This window comes from Pipistrellus hanaki (genome assembly GCF_964339955.1).
Source record: "Pipistrellus hanaki genome assembly, chromosome: 9".
Classification (NCBI taxonomy): Eukaryota; Metazoa; Chordata; class Mammalia; order Chiroptera; family Vespertilionidae; genus Pipistrellus; species Pipistrellus hanaki.
Window position 1 is genome coordinate 54723676 of NC_140511.1, and position 16120 is coordinate 54739795.

The 16120-nt window shown below is 38.3% G+C and overlaps 2 protein-coding genes across 7 annotated transcripts in view; one reads left to right on the top strand and one right to left on the bottom strand.

Moving 5' to 3' along the window:
- HPS5 (HPS5 biogenesis of lysosomal organelles complex 2 subunit 2) overlaps positions 1-850 on the bottom strand; it is a 37680-nt gene extending 36830 nt beyond the window's left edge. For 2 of the 6 annotated variants that reach the window (XM_084895490.1, XM_084895487.1), the window contains exon 1: positions 749-850. The gene's annotated coding sequence lies outside the window, so the exon portion shown is untranslated. Of the gene's footprint in view, positions 1-671 lie in introns of all 6 variants that reach the window. The other 4 variants (XM_084895486.1, XM_084895491.1, XM_084895489.1 and 1 more) reach the window with 4 other exon arrangements.
- A 317-nt stretch (positions 851-1167) lies between these two features.
- The window catches only part of GTF2H1 (general transcription factor IIH subunit 1), a 30134-nt gene continuing 15181 nt past the window's right edge, over positions 1168-16120 (top strand). The window contains exons 1-7 of the mRNA XM_084895501.1: positions 1168-1302; positions 8316-8484; positions 11900-12092; positions 13254-13419; positions 14261-14354; positions 15356-15505; positions 15638-15717. Of these exons, the coding sequence (XP_084751627.1) occupies positions 8331-8484; positions 11900-12092; positions 13254-13419; positions 14261-14354; positions 15356-15505; positions 15638-15717 (837 nt within the window). The 5' untranslated portion in view covers positions 1168-1302; positions 8316-8330. The remainder of the gene's footprint in view (positions 1303-8315; positions 8485-11899; positions 12093-13253; positions 13420-14260; positions 14355-15355; positions 15506-15637; positions 15718-16120) is intronic.

The following is a 16120-nucleotide window of genomic DNA, read 5'->3' on the forward strand; positions in this document are numbered from 1 at the left end:
AAAAAAAAAAAAAAAACTAAGCAAACAGAAGGGGGTCATCAATGCTAATCAAACAAATGCTTGAGGGGTTTGCTTGCCCAAGGTCACAGAGGTCTTAAAAGGCCGAGCTGAGACTAGCATCCACTTCTCCTGAGTCCAAAATCTAATCACCTTTCCATTTTGCTACAATCGAGTAGTAGGATCAGGAAAAAGTTTTCTCATCACCCTAATACTGTGTCCACTTTACTAATGAACCAGCGTTTGCTGCTAATACCAAAAATCCAAATCACAGCATTCTCTTTTTCGCATGGAAGAGGAGGCAAGAAAGAAGAAAGCAAGCAGACGTTCAAGTCACTATGTGAAGGGAAAGTAGGAGATTGGGTCTCCCCACAAAAGAAGTAATATTCAGAGAACTCTTCACCGCAGACAGCAATGGCAACTCACTCATTCACGCACTCAGTAATGCGTCGTACCCACGGGGGAGACAGTCCCTACAAGAAAACCTCCCCGCCTAGCGGAACTACGGACTTGAACAGCTAAACTCTAACGCTGTCTTCATAGCTTAAGGGGAGGAGCCTCAGTAACCAATTTCCAAGTCCAAGTCCCAGCCCTGCACCACTATCTCCAGGACAGCAGCCCCCGATTTGCAGCGGTACACACCGTCCCTCCAGGGTGGGCGCCCGGACACTCACCAAACACTTACAGGCACACGGCAGGCAGCGGGTCTCTCCTGTCGCCCCGCCCCTCACTCCACCCCGCCCAGGCTTACGTCATCCCGGAGCGCCGCGGACTCCGGGACAGCGCAGTTAACGGTACTTCCTTGTCACGTGATGGGCCACGCCCCTGCTTCCGCGTGGTCCCTCCCCCCTCAGGCCGCCATCGCAATTACGCTCTCTGCGGCCTGCAGGTAGTGGGCCGCTGCTGGCCGAAGAGAAAGCGCCGGCCGGGACCGGAGGAACTCTAGGGCCAAAGGGGTGAGCCAGGCAGGATCCCGGCGCCCTTCACCGCTGGAAGCCGGCGAGAGGAAAATGAAACAGGCGGGTTTCGGCGGGGGAGGGAGGGGGCCAGCGGAAGGTGTCATGGCGGCCGTGCTCTGGGGTCACGTGCTCCGCAGGCCCGCCCCGGTACATCCGGTCACGTGCTCTCAGAGTTCTCGCAGCCAGCGATGGAGGCGAGACCCCCCAGTAACAGAGGCGGTGGCGGAGGCTGCGGCGGCTACTGGGTTTCGGACTCTTCCGGGCAGCGTCGCTAAGAAACGCAGCGGAACTCGGCCGGACCCATCCCACTTCCTTGCTCCCTGCCCGGGGCCGTAGCTCCCACCTGGTAAGTTTAGACCAAAGAATGGGAATGGGTGGTGGGTAGGTGAGTTGCTGACAGGCCTGGGGGCCCCGGGACCGCGCGGATTCTGCCCCTTTTTCCTGTGTCCCTGTCGCAGTCCCCACAACCCCCACGTCCGCATTCCGTGCTGCCCGTTATTATCCTGAAGCGGGGAAAGAAGCGACCTTTACTATACTTGCCTACCGGAAGCCTGCTCCTCTGCTAAGAGCAGAGAGCAGAAGATTGACCCAAAGCCGGGATCGGACGGCTCCTGAGAGTGAAGGATGTGGAGGCCTCCCTCGCAAGGGAGCCCTTCCCGTTAGGAAATGAGCTGTTAAGTCTTTCGGTTTCTGTAAGAGGAAAAGCTTTCCCCCTCGGTGCCTGCAGTCCTCACCTGTCAGTCCTAATGGCTTTCAAAACTTGAACTCGTGTGTGCCAGTCCACACACCCCTCCCAGTTTTGGACTGTGCCCGATTTGATCATCTTAAAAAGAGACCACCAACCCATGGGAATATATAATTATTGACTAAAGAACTTTTATCCAATTGACTCTCAAACATCCGTTTTAGAGCCTGTAAAATGGGGAAGGGGAGAGAGATTCTTGAAAACGAACCCTTTCCCCATTGGAAGATCCAATTTTAAAACGTACAAAAGCACAGTGCTTTTACTCCAAAAAGAAATGGAACAATTCCTCCCCATAAAATCTTACCAGGAATCCTAATATATAAAGCAAAGTCAAAACTAGAACAAATGAAATAGAAATGTCACAGCTGGAGGGAAGATACCCTGAAGTATCAGGCCTATGGCTGCCTTACAGAAAGTCTGGGCTCTAGAGAGAACTTGTACCTTTTAGCAGACCTAAATCCCTCATTTAGAAAGAAGGAGGAGGTAATTTGGGGCCAGTAAAGTGTTCTGCTCCCCTCAGTAAGCCAACATTTAGCATTGCAACAGATCGATGGGTAATACTGAGTCTCCTAGGTAGTATTAAGTACATATGGTAGTGCACAAATGTAAAATAAAGAATCTATGTAAATGTAAAGACTGCTTTTTAAAAATACTAGGGAGATTGTTAAAAGCAGTGAACCAGCTCAGTCAGTTATGACTGCTTCCTGTGTGCACTGCCCTGGAGACATGTCTTCACCTACCGGTCTGTCTGTCCACCTTTAGCACTGTTTTCCTGAGCTGCTGGTTTTTCCCCCTGCCATTGGAACGTTGCCTAGTGTGCCTTGTACTTTCTTAGCATTCTGACCACTTTTTATCTCAGAGATACTGCTGCAAGAGATATCACCTTCCTTCTTCCTCTTTCCTACCACCAAGCATCCAATAAACCCTCATTTCCCCCTCTTTGATTGCCAACTGATTGTTCTCTCCATTTTGGTATTGTACTCTTGCGTGCAGTATTTATGAGTTAATATGAGCATGTCTTTCCCTCGGTCTTGCATTTCTCTGTAGCATTTTCCTCCTCCTTCCTCTCCTTGTACTGTTGTAAGATAAAAAATATGCTCAGTCTTAAAATTTCTACAGTAGTTATCCCCTCTTTATATTTGCTTTGTGTGTATAACTGTCCTTAAAACAATACATTTAGGTTACACTTTACATACTTCTAAGGTCTTATTCCTGTAATACTGAGTTGTTTAAAAAAAAAACTTGGATTGCCTAAGGGCAAACAGCATTTCAAATCTCCATTTTTTTTTGCTGGTAAGTATAGCAGCTCTTTTAGAGGGTGATAGAGTTTATATTTCACTTGTTACTCCCCCCCCCCCCCCCCCATTTACCCTGTATTGGAAAAGGGGGTGTAGGTAATGGCAATGTAGAGATGCAGTAATTTAAAGATTTCTGCTGAATATTTTCAATTTCTTCTTATCCCTATTTCTTATAAGCCAGTTATTAAAATCTATGAGGAATGGTCCTCTGGTTTGTGAAAGGACAGTAATAGTGCTTCCTGGAATTTAGCCGCAGATGTATATGCAAAGGTTTCTTGTGTCTTACCGATTGTGTCCTTTTAATAACAAAGATCTTAAGTAGGTATCTTAAATATTTATTAAACTCTTCCTATGGGCCAAAATAGGCTGCTAGGTGCTTGTATTGCACTGAACACAATACAGTAGTCTGCCCTTCTTTATGAAGCATGCATTGTGTCAAGGGGAGATCAACATTAAAAGAATTACTTTAAAAATTAATTATAGTTGTGATAAGTACTATAAAGAAAAGAATAGGAGGCCTTGCCTAATCACTTAAGAGTAGGAAAAAAATGAGTAAAAGTTAGTTAATGGGAAGGAAGGAGAATGCAAAGGCTCAGTGCAAGGCATATACATTTAGCTTCAGGCAAGTAAATATTTCATTGAAAATGAATTAATGCCTTTACCGAAGGATCTTGCTATTTAAAGAAGTCTCATGGCAGATTATTTCATAAAATAAATCTTTTAAGTGAAGTCAGATCTTCATCAAGAGAATTTGTTTAAATGTAACTACAATATTTCTCATAAATGAAATACCCTGTGGCACTTATAGAACTCTGCTGGGAAGTTTTTGCTACTCAAGGAACTGCCTTCAAGAAAAATGTAGAAGTCAGTAGTTACTGGTTCTATTAAACTTCCTAAAATTGGTCCTAGTACAATTAAAGTTGCTACAGAAACCAGGGAAATTTGACAAGCAAACTTTATTTTCAAAGTTCCCTCAAGTATATTTTCATATAAATGGTTTTACATGCTTTATACCAAGTGGAGCAAAAGTTTGTTTACAGTTGTATGAAAAAATTCATTATTATATTATTAATTATTATATTAATTTACATACGAACAACTGCAAAACTACTTGTCCCGCACTGTACATAGAAGCTATGTTTTTCCCAATTGATTTAAAGTAGCTAATAAAGTTAATTCTATTCATTTCATTTTTCCTCCATTTCAGTTTCATCTTTTCTTCCTTACCTTCCATCTCAAATTTTTTTACCATATAGCTGACACTTTATGTGTGCATGTAAGCCAGCTAACTGGAGACTTGCTCTAGCAACTGTTTTTGCTCACTGCTTTTTCTTTATAAGTGAACATACTTAAAATTATATTAGTTATCTGCTTATCCTTCTTTCCCATCTTTCTCAGATTTTAATTCATACTTTCTAAAATTCGATTAGTGTGGTATGCAGTCTAATTTTACATAGTTTATTAAAATGTTGATACGTGTTTATTAAAATGAATATTAGAGTATTTAATGGTTCCATAGATGATATAAATTTTCCTTTATGGATTAAATTTTTAAAGCTAAATAAAATAATTGATATACATATGTTACAGAAATTGAAATTTATTTTAATTCTTACACATACTAAGACACCTAACACTTTTTTATGTTTCCTTAATAAACATAGGTTTGATAGGGATACACTCACAAAGACATTTTTTTTCTGCAAAGACATTTTAAAAAACTACTTCTCTTTTCTCATTACAAGATATGTATTTATTGTAGAAATCCAGAAGACAAAAGGACCTTTCAGTCCACAGGCCGATGACGCTCTATCCACTGAGCCAAACTGGTGTTGGCCCTCCAATTCTTAATGTTCACAAAATAGCATAGTGGAACTCCAAGGTGATTCTGACCCAGATTGAAACCCAGTTCTGCTACTCCTTGATGTATAGGGAAAGTACCTTGATTTCTCAGACCCAGTTTCCTTTATCCACAGAATGGAACTAATAATAGAACCTATCTCAGGATTGTTAACTAGAAACTGAACTGAGTTAAAACCTATAAAGAATTTAGTCCACTACCTGGGCATATTATTAAGAATTCAATAAAGCTTCTCTTGTTTGCTCAGGGCAAATTATGACACCTAGACATGTTTGCTTCTCTAAAATTATAGTACTTTTAAACTTCCCCTCCAGACCTGGAAGAAGTAAATGTTTTAAAATTATGGTTTAAATTGTTCCTTTGGGAGTGAAAACTATTCATAACTTTAGAAATGGCATATATGTGGCATTTTTCAACACTATCCAGCATGGAATCTTTCCTCAAAGTCCTTTTTGGCCTCATATCCAGACATTCACACTCAAGCCTCTAGCATTTGGGTTGGGCATTTAAGATTCCCAGGATTTAGGAGAAAGGTAGGAGGGTACCAGGCTGTTTCCTAGGTAACAAATTAGTCATATATACAAATGACTCTCCAGGATATAGAGAGCATTTGAAGACACTTGATTGTTAAAAGATGGGGAAAGTAGCATCTGAAGTATTAAGTATTAAATTTTCAGTTTGGGGTTGTGGAACATTGCTATCATGGTGCCTGAGGAGAAGGACTCTGAGCTCTTTTGATGCTTACAGAGCAGCAGCTCAAGCTTCTCTAACAAGGAGGAAAACAACCAGCTTGTGGAGACCAGTCCCAGGGCCCTGGATCCTGCAAAGGCAGTGGGTGTTGTTGGGAACAAGACAGAGAAGTAGCTGCCAGGACCCGTAAGCTATTCTGGAGCATGACTGGCCCAGCCTTTCTCTACAGTCTGATCAACAGACTAGGAGAGGCAGTGTCAAGACACCTGAGAAGCCTCCAGAGGAATTCAAAATGTGGAAGTCAGACTGCACCACCTTGGAGAGGAAATCCCACCCAGAGCTGGATATGGCAAGAAATGATCTAACATATGACAGTGGTTCTTAACCTTTCTAACACCGCAGCCCTTTAATACAGTTCCTCATGTTGTGGTGACCCCCAACCATAAAATTATTTTTGTTGCTCCTTCATAACTGTAATTTTTCTACTGTTATGAATTGTAATGTAAATATCTGTGTTTTCCGATGGTCTTGGGTGACCCTGCTAGCGGTTCAAGAACCGGTGCTGTAGAACCTAAGACCATCAGAAAACACATATTTACATTACAATTCATAACAGTAGAAAAATTATAGTTATGAAGGAGCAAAGAAAAGATACTATAAATTATTGTAAAACATCATCTTCATGAAAGTGCATGTTAATTAATAAATATTTCTTGAACTTTCCACTGTACAATTTATTTTTTCTTCACAATTCATGGTGATTTGTGATTGTGAAATTGGCATCGCTTGAAAGCATTCTTGCTATCACAGAATTGGTGACATGCTCTAAGAGTTTTGTCACAGCCCTAGCTGGTTTGGCTCAGTGGATAGAGTGTAGGCCTGCAAACTGAAGGGTCCCAGGTTCAATTACGGTTAAGGGCATGTACCTCAGTTGCAGGCTCTTCCCCAGCCCAGGCCCTGGTCGGGGCTCATGTAGTAGGCAACCAGTTGATGTGTTTTTCTCACATCGATATTTCTCTGTCATTTCCTCTCTCTTTCCACTCTCTAAAATTCATTGGAAAAAATTTCCTCAGTGAGGATTAAAGAGAGAGTTTTGTCACATGTTGGCTGCCAATGTTCTTTGAGTCTTTTAAAGTAAATATATTGTGATGTCCTATTAACTTGTAGGGTGCTTCTCAGCAGTGTCTGTACAGGGTAAATAGATCATGAAAATAAAATTATTGAACATTGCTATTACTGCATAACATTAACATTTGAATATATATGTGATAAGTACCCTTTTTGCCATGTGATTTTTTTTAAATTCATTTTTAGAGAGAAAGAAGAAGAGAGAAAGATAGAGTGATTTGTGGTTCCACTTATTTATGCATTCATTGACTGCTTCTTATATGTTCCTTGACTAGGGCTCAAACCCAAAACCTTGGCATACGTGGACAATGCTCTAACAAACTGAGCATGTCACCAATTCTGTGATAGCAAGAATGCTTTCAAGCGATGCCAATCACAGGGCTACCATGTGATGTTTTAATAGTAGATAATACCATTTAGGGAGTGATTCCAGTATTCCAGGTGCATATATTATTTCTGTTCCTCAAACAGCCTAGTAAAGCAGATATTAGTAGCTTCATTTCATAAGGAGAGATTAACTTACCCAAGGTTTCATAGCTAGTGAGTAGTGAACTTGGAATTTAACTCAGGACAATTGAACTACAAAACCACCTATCCAACAATCAAAATTTGGAAACTACAATTGGCAACTCTTCCAGGTACTCTATCGTGGTACTCAGTGGAGATTCCTCTCCTCACCTGATTACTTGTCTTACTGTACTAATTATGTATTCCTTTATTATGAAAACCCACTGTTTGCTCAAAATAAGGATCTTCTACAAAGAGATACCAATAATAAAGAGATAGCAAACAAAAATACACAAAATCCAGTTAAGTTTGAATTTTAGATAGACAACAAATAATGATTTAATAAATGCAATATTTGGGAAATAGTTATGCTAAAAATTGGTTTATCTGAAAATAAAATTTACCTGAGCATCTTATATTGTATCTGACAACCTTATTTCTCTTCACAGCTGCTATTTTAATATTTTTTATATAGTACTAATCAAGAAAACAGGATTATAGTCAGGAAGATAATCTTTGATTTGACTATTACGGTCCAAAATGCAATGCCATTATCTGTAACATTTTGAATAATAAAAAGGAGGAAAAAATTTTTGACTCAGTTTTGCTTTTTTCAAGCATACTAGGAGAAACCTAGAAAAAGAATTAGGAAATATGCATGTGGTTTTAGCTCTGGAAGTGGTTCTGAAATAGTCACAGAAAGCGTGTGACCCTTAGTTGTTTCCATTGAAACAATTTGAACTAAATATTTATTAGACCCTATGTAATTCTGAAGTTCTACAATCCTAAATATAAATTACATGAAAGACCACATATTTGTAGTCAAATAATACATTTTAAGAGTTTAAGAATATAACTGGAAAAAATAATAATTTGAAAATACTCTGATTAGCATTTGTGGGAATGGTTTAAAAACTTCCAAATATTACAAAATTACATAAATTCACACCTATGGTATGAAAAAATGGAATTTGATTGTAAGGAATAATGCCATATAATTGTATTTTCAACTTTGAGTGAGAGAAGAGATTTCCCCCCTCGTTATTAGTTTAGGATTTAGATTTGGAAGGGACTTCAGAGTCAATAAATCAGATCCTAACTGAGATGTGAACTCTTTTTGTCTCCATTAGCACCTTGTAGCCATCATGGCAACTTCATCTGAAGAAGTCTTGCTGATTGTAAAGAAGGTGCGTCAAAAGAAGCAGGATGGAGCTCTATACCTCATGGCAGAAAGAATTGCTTGGGCACCTGAAGGCAAAGATAGATTTACAATCAGCCATATGTATGGAGATATTAAATGTAAGTCATATTTGTTGGTAATTTTAGAAGATTGCTTATAAAAATTTTTGTGTGTTTTTTATTTTAATGTCCAAAAAATATCAACCACATAAAAATAATTACAAGCTGGGATTGCTGAATATACATTAGTCTATAAACTGCCTTTTGCACTTAATAGAGCGTGCATATATGTAAAACTTTACATATGTAAATCTAGCGCATGTAAAGATACCTATGTATTCCTTTTTTTTTTTTAAATTGATTTCAGTGAGTAAGGGAATCAAGCCTATAATCCAGGCCTGTGCTCTGACCGGGAATCAAACTGTAACCACTTGTTTCATAGGTCAATGCTCAAACTCTGAGCTACGCTGATTGGACTATCTATACCCTCTCTTAAGCATTGCATAATAATCCACCAAATGGGTGTATAATTATATATTTAACCAGTCCTTTGTTGAAGGACATTTAGGAGGTTTCCAGAATTTGTTGTTGCAAATAGTGTTGTATAGATTTGTGTACTAAACACCTTTGTGAGGTTGTATATATGTGGGATACATCTCTGAACTGGCTTTACTGATTCAAATGGTTCATGCACTTAAAATGTTGATACATGATACCAGATTGCCCTTTAATAAAATTGTATCATTTAAGCAAGTTATCTAATTTTTAGCTATGTAACTATTGTCTGTTGAGAAATAGTCAATTTTATACTGACTATAGATAAACTACAGAGCCCATTATTTCTATATTCTTTTTCTCTTTCCAAATTAGCAAGAATAACTTTGAAATATTTACCCAAAAAGTTCAGTACTCTATGGCTCAATAATAATTAGGTTTAAAAAACCAACCAAATCCTGAGGTTGAGGACCTTTACTCTGAAAGAGAGTTCTGCAATTTACCTACTAAAGATCTTTAATAAGAGTGGCTCCAAGGAAGTCTGGGCAACAAAGTCCTTGACAAATTGTGGTTATCTTAACTGTGACTATTTATATGGGTTTATTTATTATTTTCATGGGTATAAAATTCTTCACCTGGATAAAAATGTGCATACGTTTCAAAAAACATGACACCTCAAAAAATAGACAACTCTCAACTTAGAAGTGCTCAATTTACAAATGTCCTTTGTGTATGAATAGTTGTTGCTGGAAATGGCCAAGATCTTCATCTTTCTCCAATGAAATAATTTAGAATCTTAATTTTCAAAAGACAATACTATTTAAAATCTATCATAATTTAGTACTGCCTAAACTACCAGTTTTATCCACTATCCTGGTAACATTACTTCCTTATAAAACTTTGTTTCTGTGGGAAAATGCCTCATCAAGTTCCCGATAATAGTCTTACAAACTATCATTTCTACTACAGTAGACTCATAAATTAGGAACTTCCTGTATTAGCATGCTAGCTCTTATAGATTTGTAAAGTACACTCATTGTGATACCCCCAGTGTGCAATAAAGAATATGCCTACCTTCTGCCCTAACCGGTTTTCGTTCTGCATACTGAAGGGTCCTGGTTTCGATTCCAGTCAAGGGCATGTATCTTGGTTGTGGACACATCCCCAGTGCAGGGTGTGCAGGAGGCAGCTGATCAGTGTTTCTCTATCATCGATGTTTTTAGCTCTCTGTCTTTCTCCCTTCCTCTCTGTAAAAAATCAATGAAATATATATTTAAAAAAAAAAAAAAAAAAGAATATGCCTACTTCTGTGTCTCCACAATTCTAGACTATTGGGGAGGAGAACACATACCAAAACCTAGATCTGTACCAGATCATTTTTTCATTTTAAGTTGAATCTTGATAGAATGCCCATTTCTGAAACTATTGAAAGTTATCAATAATAGATTACTAAGGGGAAATTTAGCAGTTAATATTGTTTAAAAAAAAAAACAAAAAACTTCAGAAGTAGGCCTCTCAGAAGCAAGAGCTAAGCTAGAGCAAGGATAAAGCAGTGACTAAGAAAAGAAGCCTAGAAGTGATTGTTTTGGAGAAATTGGATACTGGGACAGACTGGCTGACAGTGTAAATTGTTTCATATTGCTGCTTCTGGCAATAAGATATTTCATCTAAACTGTTGGTCTGGAAGCAGCATCTTCACTGAAAAAAAATTGATTTGGTCTGAGAATTCTAGGCAGCATGTTCTTACTACCATGAGTTACCCACTTAATGGGACAAAGCCCCTTCAATCTGTTTCCTTTATAAAGACAGGCATCACTCTTTATTATGAAAATCTTCAAAGTAATAGAAAATTTTAAAGAATGGTACAACATACTGTATAACATATCCTGCCTAAATAGGACAGTTATTGCCCTAGCCAGATTGGCTCAGTGGATAGAGCCTACAGGCTGAAGGGTAGGGAGTTGCAGGCTTGATCCTGTATCCGCGTGTGAGAGGCAACCAATCAATGTGTCTCACATCTCTCTTTCTCTGTCTCTCCCCCTTCCTTCCACTCTCAACGACACTGTATAGGGTTGTAGAATATGACACATTACGATTATGCCTAATTGTCTTAACTTGTAAGTGGTGGTGGTTACTTCCTATTCTGTCACCTCAGAAAGCCTGTTGTGTCAGGTTGTCCTGCTTTGATCACTTGGTTAAAGTGGTGACACCAAATCTCTCAAATGTAAAATTTCATATCTTCCTTTGCAACTTGTAAGTAAACCATAGGTCGTGTTTTGAATCATGACAAATTACCTTGTCTAACCGAGAGTGAATGTTAATTGACCCTTATGCTGCCCACTGCCAATAAGGAGTGAATATGCTAATTAACTGTCCCACCCTCAAAGATGGTGATGCCCAGTCTCCTCAGTCCCAACGGGCATAGCCACTCCGCACACCTGCCTCCAGAGTCGCCCAGTCCCCTCAGGCCCCCAGCCTCCCAAGGCCAGCCAAGGCACAGGCAAGCCTCAGATGGCAGCTGCCCAGGGCTGCCCGAGGCTCAGATATCCAGGGCCAGCTGAGGCTTGTGCTGCCAACAGAAGCAGCAGCAGCGGTGTGATGGGGCATCGCCTTCCCCTGATTGCCGGGTTGCCTCCTGCCGCTGAGGGCTCCCAGACTGTGAGAGGGGCAGGCCAGGTTGAGAGACCTCCCCCTTCCAGTGCCTGAATTTTCATGTACAGAGCCTCTAGAATAAAAATTAGGATAATATTGATTATCATTATTGATTATCAGGGTGGTTTTAGGATTTCTATGATTGTTTATGAAGTTTTAAAGATATCTGCCCCAGTTGAATGGAAATAAAATCTCTTTAGTATCTGGAGGTGGAAGTGCCACACAAAAAGAATACTAAAGGAGGAAGCAGAGTGTTAGCAGTGAATTTATTGAACTGTGCTCTGGATTATTTGAGACGAAAGAGTGCATTTCTGCTAAGTAAGTAACCTGCTGTATGGCAATTTCCACAATGTGCATGTCATCTAATTAACCTGATATTTTCTTTTAGGCCAGAAAATCAGTCCAGAAGGAAAAGCTAAAATTCAGCTTCAGCTGGTTCTGCACGCAGGGGACACAACTAACTTCCATTTTTCCAATGAAAGCACAGCAGTCAAAGAGCGAGATGCAGTGAAAGACCTTCTTCAGCAGCTGCTGCCCAAATTCAAGAGGAAAGCTAATAAAGAACTTGAAGAGAAAAACAGGTGAAGGAGGGAAAGAATAGCCTTTGGAAGAACTAGGTTCTCTCCGGTCTCATAGAATAATAGCTTGCTATTTATCATCCCTTGTACTACTTTGATTTTTTACAGAGAGGAAGGGAGAGAGATAGAGAGTTAGAAACATCGATCAGCTGCCTCCTGCACACCCCCTACTGGGGATGTGCCCACAGCCAGGGTACATGCCCTTGACCCGGAATTGAACCTGGGACCCTGCAGTCCACAGATTGACGCTCTATCCACTGACCCAAACCGTTTAGGTCAAGCTGTGGTATCTTTACCTCTGTGTGTGTGGTGTTTTGTTTGTTTGTTTGTTGTTGTTATTGTTTTCAACTTTAGCTTCTTACTAGCTGTTTAGCTATGGGCAATGTATAAACTCAGATGTTAATTAACTGCCTAAAGCCTAACCTCTGATTAGGAACAGAACTGAGATTCAAAGGTGTTAAGATTCCTTAATTTTTTTTTCTCAGATCTCTTCACAGACAAGATACTAAATCATTAGAAGTGTGTTTGTAAATAAGAAATCTGAAGGAAATCATACTGTTAAAAAGTTGATTTTGTGATATTATTACTATGTCAATACAGTTTGGGTGATATTATTATGCTTAAAATCCTTTTATTCTGGGGGGGGGGGGGATTAAGAAAGCATGTAAAATGATGAGAATTTCTGATAAGATGAATTCATCACCAGTATCTTTCAGCCATTTGTGCTATGACTCCAAGTGCTTATCACATAAAAAATTAGTTGCTGGAAAATCTTAAGCATGCCTCCTCTTCTTCATTCACTTTATTTGTAAAAAAAAGAATACAGTGCAATACAAATACGGATACAATGACCTTTGTATTGCTGGGATATAGAACTGAATAAGACCATATCCATGCCCTCAAAGAGTTTTAGTCTTTGCTTTAAACTTCATTTATCTACACTTTATTTGTCCCTCCAAACTGTGGGGTAGTTTTGGTTTTCTGTTTGATTTTGTTTTGTTTTTGCTTGTAATTACTAACAAATGAACTGAATGGCCTGCTTCTGCTCAATCATCACAAATGAAAGTTGTGTGTTTCAGTATTTTGTGCTAAAGTCTTTAAAATGTTACCTAAATGGTGTTTTGTTCTAGAAAGTTCAGAATATTCAATATGTTCTATCCCCAGAATGCTGCAAGAAGATCCTGTTTTGTTTCAGCTTTATAAAGACCTTGTTGTGAGTCAAGTGATCAGTGCTGAGGAATTCTGGGCCAATCGTTTAAATGTGAATTCAACAGAAAGTTCTTCCACATCCAATCATAAGCAGGATGTTGGCATTTCTGCAGCATTTCTGGTATGTGACCCTTCTAGATTAATGAAAAGGGGGGCGGAGGTTAAGGAAAACCCTGAATGTGTGTTAACAATGCCTTTTCTTTGATAAATTTTAATATTTCCTTGAAGTAAATTCATGGGCATTTCCGTATTCATGGTATTCTTCTAAAATATTTTTAAATACAGTATTTTTAAAATTTATATTTTTGCTATTTTTTTTGGACTTGATCCTAACATTCTGGGAATCAAATGGACTTTTAAAAGAGAATCTTTTAGCAATTGGACTAATATTTATTTCCCCTAGTACTTTCAAATTTAGGGCTTTCTGATAATTTTTTTATAGTTGCCATATTTTACTTACAGTAAAAGTTAAATGTGTATTGACTATCATAGTATAGAAAAAGTAAAGGTTGTAAAATGCATCCTAGAGAAAAATTGGGAGTACCTTACCTGTAGAATTAGAAAATGTCTCTACTCTGGTGGAACCAAAGCCATATTTACACATTTAACAAAAAGTTGAGTATATGTTTGGCATCTTTCTGTGTTCTAAGTATTAATAAGGCCTTTCTTAAATAAACCAGTCAGATAGTATTTGTTTATTTAGTAAGTAAAATATGTTATAGTTTTGGTAACTGAAGAAGTTTATGATAAAACTCCCATACCTGTTTTTGGCCATATATAAACATGCCTGTTTGACCATGTAGGATTTTCAAGGAAGCAAATTTTATAGGTCACTAAGATTATATGAAACCAGGCTAGGCTTCTTTGTCTCTGTTTTTTTGTTTTTCCACCTTTGTCCAGTGTCTGCTGTGTATTTAACATCTTTCCCCAGTATTTTAATGAATGTATATTCATTATTTTAGGCTGATGTCCGGCCCCAAACAGATGGATGTAATGGTCTGAGATATAATTTAACTTCTGATATTATTGAGTCCATATTTAGGACTTATCCCGCAGGTAAGACAAATCACTTCTTTCAGATTGCTAAAATATTTATTTGGATGAATTCAGTAATATTTCAATGAAAAAACAAAAAGTTTACTTTTTATTCCAAGTACAACAAAATATGTGAATTACTGTACCTACCGTGTTTCCCCGAAAATAAAACATCCTCCGAAAATAAGACCTACTTACAGGTTTCCTTCTGAGTGAAATATAAGGCACCCCCCCCCCCGAAAATAAGCCCCCCCCCCCATCCCCCCCAGGCTCTGTCTCAGAATGCTATTGCTAAACATGAGAGATTTGGTCCACTGATTCTGAAAGAAATGGAGTCACAAGAAATTCACCAGGAAATTCAGGAATTGGATTGTTATGATGATGTTTCAGAAGATGATGACATGATTGTCATTGAATAAATGAGTAAATTCTTTTTTTTTAAATATATTTTATTGATTTTGTACAGCGAGGAAGGGAGAGAGATAGAGAGTCAGAAACATTGATGAGAAAGAGTCATCGATCAGCTGCCTCTTGCACACCCCCTACTGGGGATGTGCCCTCAACCAAGGTACATGCCCTTGACCAGAATCGAACCCAGGACCCTTCAGTCCCCAAGCCGACGCTTTATCCATTGAGCCAAACCAGTCTCGGCAAATGAGTAAATTCTTGATACTGTAGGATTCACAATTTGTCTGGTTTGTGTTGACAACTACCGTACTACCGTACCGTTTACAGGTAATAAATTTCCTTTATTTTCATTTAACAATAAATGTGTACCGTATTCTTCTTCATTGAAAAATAAGACATCCCCTGAAAATAAGACCTAGTGCATCTTTGGGAGCAAAAATTAATATAAGACACTGTTATATTTCATACTTATAAATAGATAATTATATACAGAATATATAGTTGAACAGTTTTATAATCTAGTTTTTGCTATTAGTTTATACAATATTTCAACTAATTTGAGGTTTTAAGAAATGGATATGTATCATGTAACTGTTATGGTTTTTCTTCCACAGTAAAAATGAAATATGTAGAAAATGTTCCCCACAGCATGACAGAAAAAGAATTCTGGACACGTTTTTTTCAGTCCCATTATTTTCACAGGGACCGGCTGAATACAGGGTCAAAGGACCTGTTTGCAGAATGTGCCAAAATAGATGAAAAAGGTAACTGTTTACCCCTGACCCACTCTATCATTTATTTTGCTGTTCTCTACTTATTATTGATGTTAATAATGAAATTTTTAATTTCTGAAAAAGGTAAGACTTGATCAACTTTTTATTTCATTTATTTTCTAGGGTTAAAAACAATGGTTTCCTTAGGAGTGAAAAACCCACTACTTGATTTGACAGCTTTGGAAGATAAACCGTTAGATGAGGTAAGTTATAGTAAAATGATTTATGAAAGAACACAGACTCTTCCTTGTCTTCAGCCTTTTTATAATTCTAAAATTGCCTTACGTGAGGATGTTTTACTTGTGAGACTATAAACCAAACAAAATACTTTTATCTTGAGTGACTTATCAGAAGTGCTTTTCAGTAGTCCTGTTCACTATTAAAATTACTTGGAAAACAAATACCTGTATGAGTTGCTAAAACTTTTTAAAAGAATTTTCTAGCGCTCCCATCAACAATTCTCTAGGTAGTAATGAAAGCTTAACATATTGATGAGTCTGGCTTTATGCCCTAGCTAACAGTCTCTAGTAATGTGGATAAATATTAATAGACAAGGAAAGGGTAAGCTTTTGCTGATGGCCCATTATTTACCCACCAAAAACTCAC